The 13,500-nt window shown below is 44.6% G+C and overlaps 1 protein-coding gene across 2 annotated transcripts in view; it reads right to left on the bottom strand.

The window, feature by feature from the left end:
• The window catches only part of PSMD1 (proteasome 26S subunit, non-ATPase 1), a 75,523-nt gene that overhangs the window by 5,952 nt on the left and 56,071 nt on the right, over positions 1-13,500 (bottom strand). For both annotated transcript variants that reach the window (XM_040972282.1, XM_040972283.1), the window contains exons 19-22: positions 7,008-7,110; positions 4,830-4,999; positions 2,475-2,567; positions 240-326 (exon numbers count right to left, since the gene is read on the bottom strand). In XM_040972282.1, the coding sequence (XP_040828216.1) occupies positions 240-326; positions 2,475-2,567; positions 4,830-4,999; positions 7,008-7,110 (453 nt within the window). The remainder of the gene's footprint in view (positions 1-239; positions 327-2,474; positions 2,568-4,829; positions 5,000-7,007; positions 7,111-13,500) is intronic.

Genomic DNA, 13,500 nt, shown 5'->3' with positions numbered 1-13,500 from the left:
AGGTCAATTTAGCTGGAGTATGCTCTAGGAACTCATGCTTAGTGTGTTATCTTTTATTCTTCCCACAAAGGGATGCAGCTTCTAGAGTTTCTTTCAAGTAAAGTGATATGTATCTACATGCTGGAAACAGGACAATTATTTGAAGGAAGGCAACTGCAAGGCATGATAATAATTAAGGGACAATTTGGACCATGAAACGCAGCTCTTATCAACCCATGTAACGACCAAGTTACACCTACCACTTCCATTTTTTCCTCCTCCTTTTTTTCTTTTTCTTTTTCTTTCTTCTTAGCCTTGGCAGTAATCGATAACACAGCAGTAGAAACCTAGAGGAAGTGAACAAGGTTGTTATAATCCCTTACCAACACATGGATGCAAAAGCCTAAAGAGAATGCAGTCCCATGATAATCTTCAATGTGTGGCAATAAGCATTACAGACAAAAGAAATACATCACAAATGGCAAAAGGTAGCAGGGCATTTGTTTACAGAATTTACTATCATCATCAGGACAATCTTCAGCTTCCGGAGCCCTGTGTCCAATAGAATTTGAGGTTTTTTTTTTTTAATCTGTAGCCTACCCTGGGTAGAAATTTGCTATTATCTGCTTTTTAAAAGTTAGAAACATTGTTTGAGAAGCAGAGCTATAGGGAAGCAATGACAGAGGGACAAAGAGCGCATTCACCCACGGCTTCGTTCCCAAGATGCCAGTACTGACTGTGGCGAGAACTCAGGCAAGTGGCTGGAACCTAATTATTTGAGCCATTGATACTGCCTCGAAAAACCTGCATTTCCAGGTGGCTGGGATTAAGAGCCACAGCTGAGTACCAAACCCAGGTAGTGCAATGTGGGATGCAGGTGTTGTAACTGCCGGGTCGATGGCATATTCTTTATCATGCACTCTGAGCGTACAGTATTGGTTGTCTTCTAGGGAAAGCACCAGGGCACACAACCGTCCCTCCAGTGCTCCTGGATATGCTCTCATGGGTGGGTGGTGGTGGTGGTGTGTGTGTGTGTGTGTGTGTGTGCGCGCGCACATGCGCGCGCCCTGCAGGCACTACACATGAAGGCTGAGTGGTTAGCCCAGCTACAGCTTCTGCAGTGCCTCTCAGGGACACCAAAGCTGCAGCAAGGACAGAAAAACCAGGCAATACTGTCATACAGGCTGAGCTTGTTTTTAATCCAAAAGGGAGGTCCCAAAGCACAGCTGAGGAAACAAGATGTTTTTGGCAAGATGTTCATCAAATCTGATTAATTGTATAATTATCACTTCTTACACAGAAACTTAAGAGCAAGTAACCAATAACTTGAAAATATAAAACATTATCCTAAGAGAACTATTTTCCTTTTTAAAGAAAGATGTATTTCCGGTCTTCCGTATGGGTGCAGGGGACCGGGCATTCTCTGCTGCTTTCCTAGGCATGGTAGGGAGCTGGATCAGAAATGAGTAGCAGCTAGGACTTGAACCGGTATCCACACGGGATGCTGGTATTGCAGGTGGCAGCTCAACTCGCTCCGCAACAATGCTGGTTCCACCTCTTTCTTACACATAAGTTGCCATGAAATGATAACCTACTGAGTAAGGTGTGACTCGCCAGCAAGTGTAGCTCTGTAATGTGTTAGCCTTTGATTTATCTCCTATCAACGAGCTCTGTGTTAACTATCAATTAGTGGAACTATCAATCAGTTATATATATTCTGAAAGGCAAATTAATACCTATGAAAATAATGGGTATTACTTTTAAAACTTATTTATTTGAGAGGCAGTGAGAGAAAGAGAGAATGAGAGTAAGAGCCACTGGGAGCTACCACATTCTGGCTCATTCTCCACCTACTGGCAACAGGGTAGGCTGGGACAGGCAAGAGCCAGAAAAAGCCAGAAACTGGGAATTCAAGTATGGTGTCCCATACGGGTGGCAGGGACCCAAAGATTTCAGTCATCACCGCCTGCCTCCCAGGGTGTGCAACAGCGGGAACCTGGAACGGGGAGTAGAGCTGGGACTCGATCGAGGCACCCTGAAATGGGATGTGGCTTAAGTGCTGGGCTAAACAGGCACTCCTGGGCATTCCTCATCATCCAGGCCCTTCATATCTGAAAGCTCGACCTTCAGGCAGGTTCACACAAGGCTCTCATTCTGGAATTGACAAGTCAGAAATAGCTTTAAATAGAAAGCAAACGAAGAACTGATAATAAGCCGAAAACAACAAGATGCAGGGCAGCATGTGGAAAACAGTTCCACCAGCAGCACACATAGACTAAAGCGCACGAAGACAGCCTGCAGATGAACAAGATGTGAGTTTTGGGACATGGAACTTGGATGATCAAGAGAGAAAAAGGGGTTTTACTTAACATTATTGTTACATTTGTCCTCTTGCTTAATGCTGCGTTTCATCCTGACAAGCGTTACTGGAACCCTTCCAAGGAAAAGCCGGAGTAGCTCCTGCATGCAGGTGTAACTGCGGCTCGAGAACTCACCTTCTCCTTCTCTTTTTCCTTTGGGACTTCCAGAGGAGCAGGATACGCAAACGTAGACGGCTTACAGTTGGATTTGTACTGAACTTTGGGCATCTGGAGAAATCAATTTTATGCTTTCATTAAGAGAACCAACATGAATATTTTAATATATGCTCTCAACAAGCACACACACAGACGGGGAAGCTGGAAGTTTTCCGCAGGCTAGACGTTTAGTCACAGATCCACTCAGTATGGTCACTGAAAGGCACTGCCTTCTACTTTACTAGTTTTTGGGTGCTTTACAAAGAGCTACTTGCTGTCGTCTATGCTTTCCTGAAGTTCTGTGTCTTTGAAAAGGCCTTATTTTACTCCCCCGACCCCTTTTTAAAGATGTAGTATTATTTATTTGTAAGGCACAGCTACAGAGAGGCAAAGACAGAGGGAGAGATGGACTTCCCATCCTCTGGCTCACTTCTCAACTGGCTGTAATGGTCAGCGCAGGGCCAGGCTGCAGCCAGAGCCAGGTGCTTCTTCTGGATTCCCTATTTGAGTGCAGGAGCTCACAGGCTTTGGCCATCTTTCCCTGCTTTCCCTGGCCACTAGCAGGGAGCTGGATCAAAAGTGGAGCAGCTGGGACTCAAACTGTGGCAGATTAACCTGTTAGGTCACAATGGCAACACCCTCCCACAATGTTTTTTTTTTTTTTTTTTTTTTTAATAATTTATCTGAAAGAATTACAGAGAGGGAGAACGAGATCTTCTACCCACTGTTGAGGTTCCCAGATGGATGCAATGACTAGGCTTAAGTACAGAACCAAGAGTTTTTTCTTGGCCTTCCATGTGGCTGGCAGAGGACCTAACACTTGACTTTCTTCTGCCACTTTTCCCATTAGTAGGGAGCCAGGCTGGAAGTGAGGAACCAGCACATAACCTGGCGCCTGCTTGGGCTACTGGCGTCACCAGGCGGCAGCTGACCTGGCTGGGCCACATACTCACTTTCTTTTAATATTCTTTCCTGATAATCCAACCTGCTACAATGATTTAAGTCCTACGTGTGACATGGGAATCAGATCAACTGACACTATTTTTTCTGCACATCAAACTTCCATGTCTTCTCCAGTTGCACACTAACAACTTACATAAATCCACAGACAATTTCTACATCATCTGATAATGTCCTATAGGAGAACCATGAGCCCAACGGGGGGTCAGCTTCACATTACTCACTGGCCAGTTTAAACTTTCCTGTTGAACCCATCTGCCTCAATGGGAGATGGTTTAAGAGTTATTGAGAGGTCAGGCCTTCTGAACTTCAAAACACAAGATGATGAAAAACCAGGCCACAGGACTGAGAAGACTTCAACACAAACTTGATTAGAGCAAGCAACAATTAACAGTGTGATGTTAGGTCATTCACCACAGTAAGGCTGTGGCCGACAAGACCCGCTTTGCTCTGTCCTGTTTTCTCACTGCTGGCTTTACGGGTCACCTCTACCAATGGGTAACAATTCACTCCGACACGAGCCACTTTAGCACCCTAGAGCTCTGAAACATGCATCTCCCCCAAACCTTCATCTGATCTTTTCTTCACTAGCCAAATGGACTCAATGGCCAAAGCTGGTCCAAGGCTAGAGCCAGGAATCAGGAGCTTCCTCCAGGCCTCACACATGTGCACAAGGGCCCAAGTGTTTGGACCATCTCCTGCTGCTGGATTAATTTTTATTGAACAGTCAGATATACAGAGAGGAGGAGAGACACAGGAAAACCTTCCGTCTGTTGATTCACTCCCCAGGTGGCTGCAATGACTGAAGCTGAGCCAATCTGAAGCCAGGAGCCGGGAGTCCAGAGCCTCTTCCAGATCACCCACGTGGATGCAGGGTTCAAAGGACTTGCGCCATCCTTGACCGTGTTCCCAGGCCACAATCAGGAAGCTGATGGGAAGCAGGGCCACCAGCACTAGAACCGGTGCTGATATGGGATCCTGGTGTGTGTGAGGTGAGGACTCCAGCTGCTAGGCTACCTCACCAGGCCCTGCTACTTTCTAAAATGTAAATCTCATGTCATACATCTGTTTGAAGTCCTTAAAGAGTCCCTACAGCCTCTAATTTTAGATACAACTCAATGGAATGGTCCATGAAGTTTCTTCCTTCTTTTATCAAATTCCCTCTGAACTGACTTGCCCACATCAAACAGCTAACTAAGGGACTTGATTTTCAGTTCTCCCACTGACACACTCCTCAAGGTGATGATTCACCCGGAAAGGAAAAATACGCTATTGATGAGATACTAATTTATCTCTGAAATTTCCAACAGATTCTTTGAGTGAATGGTGAATATAAAGAGGACAGACAAGAAAACGGAAGTCTCATCAACATACCTTTAAGTCCTTATTAAGGCCGATGACACAGGTAGGGGTATAAGCCAGTGACAGGAAATGTGACAGAGGAAACCAGAACCAGAACTGGGTGAAGACCAGGACGCCAACCACAGAAGGCATGTGAGTGTGCCCAGTCCTGGACTGTAAGGAGATGGTGACGTTGTGACCACCTACAGGGAAACAGACAATAAATGGCAGTTCAGCAAGGGAAAGGCTCCTAGGGGCCAGCATTGTGGTGCAGTAGGTTAAGCCACTATCTGCAAACTGGCATTCTGTAAGCACTGACCAGCAGTTTGAGTCCTGGCATCTCCACTTCCAATCCTGCTAACGCTCCTGGGGCAGCAGCACGAGATGACCCCAGTGCTTGGGCCCCTGGCACTCACAAGACAGATACATACGGAGTTCCTGGCTCAGGCATTGCAGCTTTCTGGGGGGTAAACAAGTGATGACAGCTTTCTGTCTTCAAGCAAGCAAATAAATCTAAAACAAGCAAACAAAAAACAAACCCTCCCCTCCGCCAAAAAAAAAAAAAAAGAAAGAAAAAAACTAGGGAAGCATGTGTCGACTATTTAAAGGTCATAGCTTATACAATCTAATGTGGAGTTATTGGAATTAGTCAGTGAGCAATCTAAGGTTGCCAGCATTCAAAGTGCTGCACTGTTATTTCCGGGTCAGGTGAAAGCCTGGCCTCATTGTGAAGTACCGAGGCATTTCCTGCCATCTTCCCAGGTGCAGCAGCAGAAACTGGATCGACGTGAGGGTAGCTGCGACCTGAACTGGTACTCTGACACAGGATACCTAGGTTGCAACTATTGGCTTAGCCTGCTATGCTACACTGGCTGTAAATAAGTTAATAAAAAGAACAATATATATCATATTTGCAAGCACACAGTCAGGCTTAGTTTTATTTTCCAGTTTAATCATGCTGTCTGAACGCAGGAAGATACTCACGCATTTGTTAAAATACACAAGAATGTTTCCTGATTCTTTTTTAGACAATAAACAATATAAAAATTATTAAAATTATGAGAAAAATACAACAGAAAGTATAAAGAACTTTGTTCAACTATAGAGAAGTGGAACGAAGCACTGACATTGCCCTGGGATTTGTGAATCACAACAACGGGCAGGTGGCAGTTCTGAATTTAGTGAGCTATGGGACGCCTGGAAATTCACCTTACCTAAAAAGCTCTCTCTTCCTGTTGGCAAATGACGGTTTGAATCTGAGCACAAGATGCTATAAAGGACACTGTTTTAGCTTTTGCAACAGGTCACGGTGTAATGGAAAAGACGCAGACAGTAGAGTGCGTTACCCTCTGCCTCTAGGGCGAGGAGCATTACAGACACACAGAAAGCAGTTACAATATGCCTGTCACTCGGTCAAGTGGTCAGGAAGGGGGCCTACCCGGCCCTTGAATTTTCTTAGTATTTTGAGTTCACACATAGTAATTTCTTTTCCTTTTTAAAAAAGATTTATTTATCTTTATTGAAAAGGCAGATTTACACAGATTCTACACCTGTGAGAGAAACATCTTCCATCTGCTGATTCATTCCCCAAGTAGCTGCAATGGCTGGAGCTGAGCCGATCTGAAGCCAGGAGTCAGAAGCTTCTTCTGGGTCTCCCATGTGGGAGCAGGGTCCCAAGGTTTTGGGCCAGGGAAGGGAAGGGAAGTGGGGCAGCTGGAACACAAACCGATGCTAAAATGGAATCCTGGCACATGCAAGGTGAGGACTTTAGCCATTAGGCTACTGTACTAAACCCTCTTTCCTTTTCTAAAAAGATTTATTTGAAAGGTAGAGGGTGAGACAGAGGGCAGCAACATCTATCTACTGGTTCACTGGGACACCCTCTGCTGCTTTCCCAGGCACACTAGCTGGGAGATAGATCAGAAGTGGAGCAGCCTGGACTCAAAACTGGTGCCCTTTGGGATGCTGATGCCCTCAACTGCCATGCTGAGGTGTTGGCCCCTCCATGATGTTCTGAAACACCTGTTAGCGATTGGCACTGTAAGGGGACTGACATCCAAAGCTTGAAAAATTCTACTAAAAACCACCTCTAGGATCTGCAGCCTCCATATATGCTCATATGCTCCACTATGGCACCATTAGTGCACTGCAGTAACTATTTGATTCGGTTCAGTTTAAATAAACCCCTATGCCTGATGGGAAAACAGTTACCTGCATCCAGAATGCCCTGGGCCAGAATGGCGCCAAACTTGGCCATAACATCATCATGCTTATCATTGATGACTTTGGAGTACAGCTGTCTGAACTGATTCACCTGGAAGAGGAAGACAAAGAGTTACACTCTGATCCAGTTGTGCCATTTTAGAGCAGTAGATACAGACAGACTGTCAAACACTGAGTGACTCAGTTCTTCATTCACAAAGCCACACTTGAAAGCAGGACTGCTTCGTGGTTGAAATCATGGGTGTTAAGACTCTCATGGTGTGGGGTACCAGTTCTGTTTTCCATTCTCGTTCCAGCAGATGACTCAGGCTCAAGGGAATGCTGGACGTGACTACACATCGCTCCACTGTTAGTCCAGCAGAACTAACAGTCCATGCGAACACTAAGTCTTTTGTTGTACTATGAATCACAGCCATGCTGCTTAGCAACAACCTTGCAGATTTCCTAACAAGCATAATCCTTCATTTCCATGTTAAAGTAAACTATCCTTCACCAAAGCTCCATGAGACACACTTTGGATTAAGTATATTCTCATACGGAGATTTTTCATGTTCTACACAGATCAAATTTCCAAGGACTGATCCAAAATTGAGAATGTATTGACTCATATAGGGTGGGATGGCTTGTAATTTTGGTTTGCCATATCCTTTTTTTTTTTTTTAAGATTTATTTTTATTGCAAAGTCAGATATATAGAGAGCAGGAGAGACAAGGAGGAAGATCCTCCGTCCGAAGATTCACCCCAAGTGATTGCAACAGCCGCAGCTGAGTTGATCTGAAGCCAGGAGCCAGGAACCAGGAATTTCCTCTAGGTCTCCCACGCGGGTGCAGGGTCCCAAGGCTTTGGGCCATCCTCTATTATTTTCCCAGGCCACATGCAGGGAGCTGGATGGGAAGCAGGGCTGCCAGGATTAGAATCGGCGCCCATATGGAATCCCAGCGTGAGAAACAAATGAACTAACTCTGCAACTACAAGGCACATGACAATTTTTAAGTCACTCACCTCTCCAGGTCTTAATTTAAGCATAAAACAGAGTGTGATTAAATTACAACGATAGGTCTCTGCTAGCTTAGAATATCTTAAGGTCTGATGCTTTCTTTTACTTTGGGTTCAACAGGTTAAATTCTTTTGATTCTGAACTTATTTTAGATGACCACTTACTTTACCTTATATAGGATGGAAGTTTCACGTGCTTAAGACTTACAACACTGGACAAAGCAAGCAGCATAGAGAAAAATTTAAATATAAAATTATACCTAATCTTCCTAATCTAAATGCTGGACTCAGAATCCTAATGAAGAAAAGAGAGAAGACAGAACAGGTCAGCCAACCATCTCAGCTATGGTGGACTATGTCAATCAGTGGATTTTTCAAAGACCGCATAGTGCTTAGAGTGGCAAGATTGACAGCAATTCATAACAGTTGCAATATCAAAACCACTTGAGCAAGAACCTCAGAGCATGCCCTACATCCGGGACCTGGGGAGGGTGGGAAATTGGGTGGGCCTTCTCCCTTAATACCCCCCTTTAAACATGAAGGTAACAATATGGAAAACATACTAGTATTATCCACTTTCCTGTAGCCCTTGAACCTTCTTACCCTAATTAACTATGTAAAGAATGTCAAAATAAAAATTTATATAGATAAAAAATTATACCTAAGACAGACAATAGGAATGCATTCAGTAAAACTGAACAATATATTTTAAAAATTAACGCAAAAATATGACATGAACTACATAATGCTCCCAGTGGGGTGTGGGGCAAGTCCCTATAATCACACAGACTAATATATTGAATCAGCAAAATACACGAGTATTTTTTTCAAGTTTTCTAATTACAAGTTTTGGAGTTTTGTAATTTCAAGAGATTGTGGATTGCTTTCTTTTTTTTTTTTTTTTGAAGATCTATTTTATTATTTTTTATTGGAAAGGCAGATATACAGAAAGAAGGATAGACAGAGAGAAACAGCCTCCATCCACTGATTCACTCCGCAAGTGGCTGCTATGGCAGGAGCTGAACCCATCTAAAGCCAGGAGCCAAGAGCCTCCGCGGGGTCTCCTACACAGGTGCAAGGCTTTGGGCCATCCTCAGCTGCCTTCCCAGGCCACAAGCAGGGAGCTGGATAGAAACTGAAACAGCTGCGTTATGAACCTTACTCATATGGGATTCTGTTGGTTGCAAGGCGTGGATTTAGCCGGGCCCAATGAATTGCTATAATTCTCTATGGCTAGCTCCAAATCTCACTGCCCAGCTATGCGCATGTGTGGGAAGTTGGACTGGAGGCAGAGCAGTCAGTAATGATTCCAGGAATTCTCAGAAGGGAGGCAGGCTTCCCAAGCTACAACTGAGGCCACTGTACCGAACATATTGCTGTTGTCATTATTTCCTTGTAAGATGATGGCCTCATTTTATTCCTCAAGACTATTAGCATTATTTTGTTTCTGGCAATTTCTTGCAGTTTTTTTAATTTTTCTCACCCCTGGCACTATTAAGATCTCAAGTTCCTATTTTTAAGGCCACAGTATGGTTAAAAAATGTGCTAGGCTATAAGAATACAATACAAAATTCTATGTTTATAATTTCATTTTATAAAATTTACACTTCCCTACAGAAATATTTCTAGGTAATCACAATGGTCGACCAAAAAAAATGTCTAACAACCTAACCCAAACTGTGAGTTATTACGGATTGCAGAAGCTGACCTAAATTGGTTAAGCAAGATATTACTGGTATAGGTACTTGGCACAGCAATTAAAGATGCCACCTGGGTCCCTCACCCATACCCAAGTGTCTTGGGCTGAGTCTGGCTTCCTGCTGAAGCACACGCTGGGAGGCAGCAGGTGACGGCCTTGCTCTCCAAAACAGACTAGACTGAGTTCCTGATTCCTGGTTTAGGCCAGACTAGCCCCAACCTTAGACACTGCAGGCATACAGGGAATGACTCAACTGAGAAAAACTCACGTGTGACACTACAAAGTATATCTATGATCTACAAAGAAGGTGATGCCACTTCACATTTTTTTATGGGAGAGATTCTTTGTACCCATGCTTTAGGTTGTAAAATATTTGACAAAGAAAGCATTCACACCCCCTCCTTTTTTTTTTTTTTTAATTGTTCATTTATTTGAAAGGCAAAGCTGAGTCCAGTGGTTAAAGTCCTAGCCTTGAACGTACTGGGATCCCATATGGACACCGGTTCTAATCCTGGAAGCCCATCCTGCTTCCCATCCAGTTTCCTGTTTGTGGCCTGGGAAAATAGTGGAGGATGGCTCAAAGCCTTGGGACCCTGCAAGAGACCCTGTGGGAGATCCGGAAGAGCTCCTGGTTCCTGGCTTCAGATCAGTGTAGTTCTGGCCATTGTTGTCACTTGGGGAGTGATACATTGGATGGAAGACCTTCCTCTCTGTCTCTCCTCCCCTCTCTATATATCTGACTTTGCAATAAAAATAAATAAATCTTTTTTTTTTAAAAGGCAAAGCTACGGAGAGGCAGTAGGGGGGAAACGAGAAGTCTTTTACCTGCTGAATCACTCCCCACATAGCCACCAGAGTCAGGGCTGAAGCCAGAAGCCAGGAGTTTCTTCTGGGTCTCCCACATGGGTGCATTAGCAGGAATCAAAAGTAGAGCAGAAGGCTCTAAAACTGGCACCTATATGGGTGCTGGTTTGTGACCTAGCTGCTCCACTTCCCATCTACCATCCTGATTATGGCCTGGGAAAGCAGTGGTCTCCCATTTGGGTACAGGGGCCCAAGGCCTTGGGAGTATTTTCTGCTGTCCTTCCAAGTCATAAGCAAGGAGTGGAATTAGAAGTGGAGCAGCCGGGACTATAACTGGCACCCATATGTGATGTTGGCACTATGGGGTGGAGGCTTAGCTTGCTATGCCACACTGCTGACCTCAATTGTTGACTCCCCAGACGGCTGCAATGGCCACTGCTGGGCCAGGATGAAGTCAAGCAGGAGCTCCATCCAGTTCTTTCACATAGGTGGAAGAAACCCACGTACTTCAGACAACTGCTGCAGCTTTCCCCAGGCCATTGGCAAGGAACTGGATAGGAAATGGAGCAGCTGCGATATGAACAGAATACCAGCATTGTGGGTGGTGGCTTTACTACACTACAATGCTGGCTTCAACAACTATTTTTTTTTTTAAAGATTCATTTTTTTTTTTTATCGGAAAGGCAGATATACAGAGAGGAGGAGGAAGGAAGAGAGAGAGAAGAGGAGGAGAGAGAGAGAGGAAGATCTTCCATCTGATGATTCATTTCCCAAGTGACCAGAACGGTCGCTGCTGAGCGAATCCGAAGCCAGGATCCAGGAACTTCCTGCAGGTCTCCCATGTGGGTGCAGGGTCCCAAGGCTTTGGGCCGTCCTCAACTGCTTTCCCAAGCCACAAGTAGGGAGCTGGATGGGAAGTGGGGCTGCCGGGATTAGAACTGGTGCCCATATGGGATCCTGGCGTGTTCAAGATGAGGACTTTAACCACTACACTATCGCACTGGGCCCATTTTTTTTTTTTAAGATCTATTTATTTTTATTAGAAAGTCAGACTTACAGAGAGAAGGAGAGACAGAAAGAGTAGTAGCTGGGTCACGAACTGGCACTCATATGGGATCCCGGTGCTTGCAAGGTGAGGACTTTAGCTACTGAGCCATCATGCCAGGCCCCTAACAGCTATTATTTTTAAACACTAACAGAAATGAGGTCTGGGGTTGGAAATTATGTTTATGATCTAGAGGATATAGTATAATAATGTATGACAACAACAAGCTGGAAAGTGAATCTATCTTCACAGTTTTTGCTAAGTCTTAAAAATGATTTTGGGGGCCAATGTGGTGGCATAATATGCTAATCCTTTCTGTGATGATGCCATCCCATATGGGCACTTGTTTGTGCCCAAGCTATTCCACTTCTGATATGGCTTTTATCTATGGCCCAGGAAATTAGTGGAGGACGGCATAGGTCCTTGGGTCCTGTATCCACACGGAAGACCTGAAGCTTCAGATGAGCTCAACTCTGGCTGTTGCAGCCATTTGGGAAGTGAATCAGCATAAAGAAGGCCTGCTCTCTATGCCTTCTCTCTGTAAATCTGCCTTTCAAATAAAAATCAATTAATATTTAGAAAAAAAAAGAGAAAATGATTCTGATAAAGGTACATTAAATCGGAATAAATGAAAAATGATAGTAACGGGTCAACGTGGTAGCATAATACACTAATTCTCCTTCCCATGGTGTTGGCATCCATACAGGGGCCAATTCATGTACTGTCTGCTCCATTTCCCTTCAAGCTCCTTGCTTGTGGCCTGGGAAAACAGAGGATGGCTCAAGTCCTTGGGACCCTGAGCCCATTTGGGAGACCTGGAAGAAGCTCCTGGCTTCTGATTGGCTTAGCTCTAGGCACTGTGGCCACTTGGGTAGTGAACCAGTGGAAGGAAGATCTTTCTCTCTGTCTCTCCTTCTCTCTGTGAATTTGCCTTTCCAAAAAATAAACAAGTCTTAAAAATATGTCCTTTCTACCTCTCCAAAAATATACTTTCCTACAAGTGAGTGTTCTAGGGCCAGTGTTGTTGGCGTAACAAGGACAGTTACTTCCTACAATGCCAGCTTCCCATATGGACGGATGCTGGTCCATGTCTGTTGCTCACTTCCAGTTCATTTCCCTGCTAATGGCCTGGGAGAAGCAGCAGCAGGAGACTGCTCAACTGTTTGGACCTTGTGGAAGATATGGATGAAGCTCTTGGTTGTTGCCATTTGGGGTGTGAACCAGTGAGTAAAAGTACCCTTTTTCTTTCTGTGTAACTCTTTCAAATAAATTTCAAAAAAACAAAACAAAACAAAAAAAACAAAAGAAAAGTGTTACATAGTCAGCTTCATTTTCCTGTATGAGTAGAGGGAATACCAGCCTACTAAATGCCCTACCTTCAAGGCAGCAGTTAGGACATCTGGCATCAGTGCCGGAACTACCCATGTCACGTAACAACTGCGGCAGTTTCAGTAAATGTGTATAATATATGTGCTTTTCTGCTTCCTGTAAGAATCAGAAACTCTGTCTGAAGTGTGAAGACACACTGAATATCAAAACTACATGAGTTTGTGAGATTGTCACAGGAAAGCTTTACATCAGGAGCCTGAAGAGTCCATCAGGGATCCTTCCTGGAGTGCCTGGTGGAGAATGTGGGGACGACCTCCGCAAGCCCCTGGCTGTGGCCTTGTTCCCTCCCCAAAGCCAGGTGGCTGTGAGGGACCATCTGGAGCACTCTGGGTGCTCTGGTCACTGGGTGCTGACATCAAAATAAGTGACTGCACTGGCTATTGGCAGAGGCAACCGTACGGAAAGGACACTCCCATCCACAAGATGGATAAGATAGGAAAGTCTGCTTCTGTGGAACAGAAGTGGGGAAATGGGGAAGAAAGCCATGCTAGAGTAAAAGGGAAGCCTGGTTTGGAAGATCACCAGGAGGCCACGGCACCAAGAATGTG

This window comes from Ochotona curzoniae, unplaced genomic scaffold, assembly GCF_017591425.1.
Source record: "Ochotona curzoniae isolate NIBS_2020 unplaced genomic scaffold, NIBS_Ocur_1.0 contig_2294, whole genome shotgun sequence".
Lineage (NCBI taxonomy): Eukaryota > Metazoa > Chordata > Mammalia > Lagomorpha > Ochotonidae > Ochotona > Ochotona curzoniae.
Note: the sequence above shows the minus strand (reverse complement) of the source record. Positions and strands in the feature narration are given on the sequence as shown.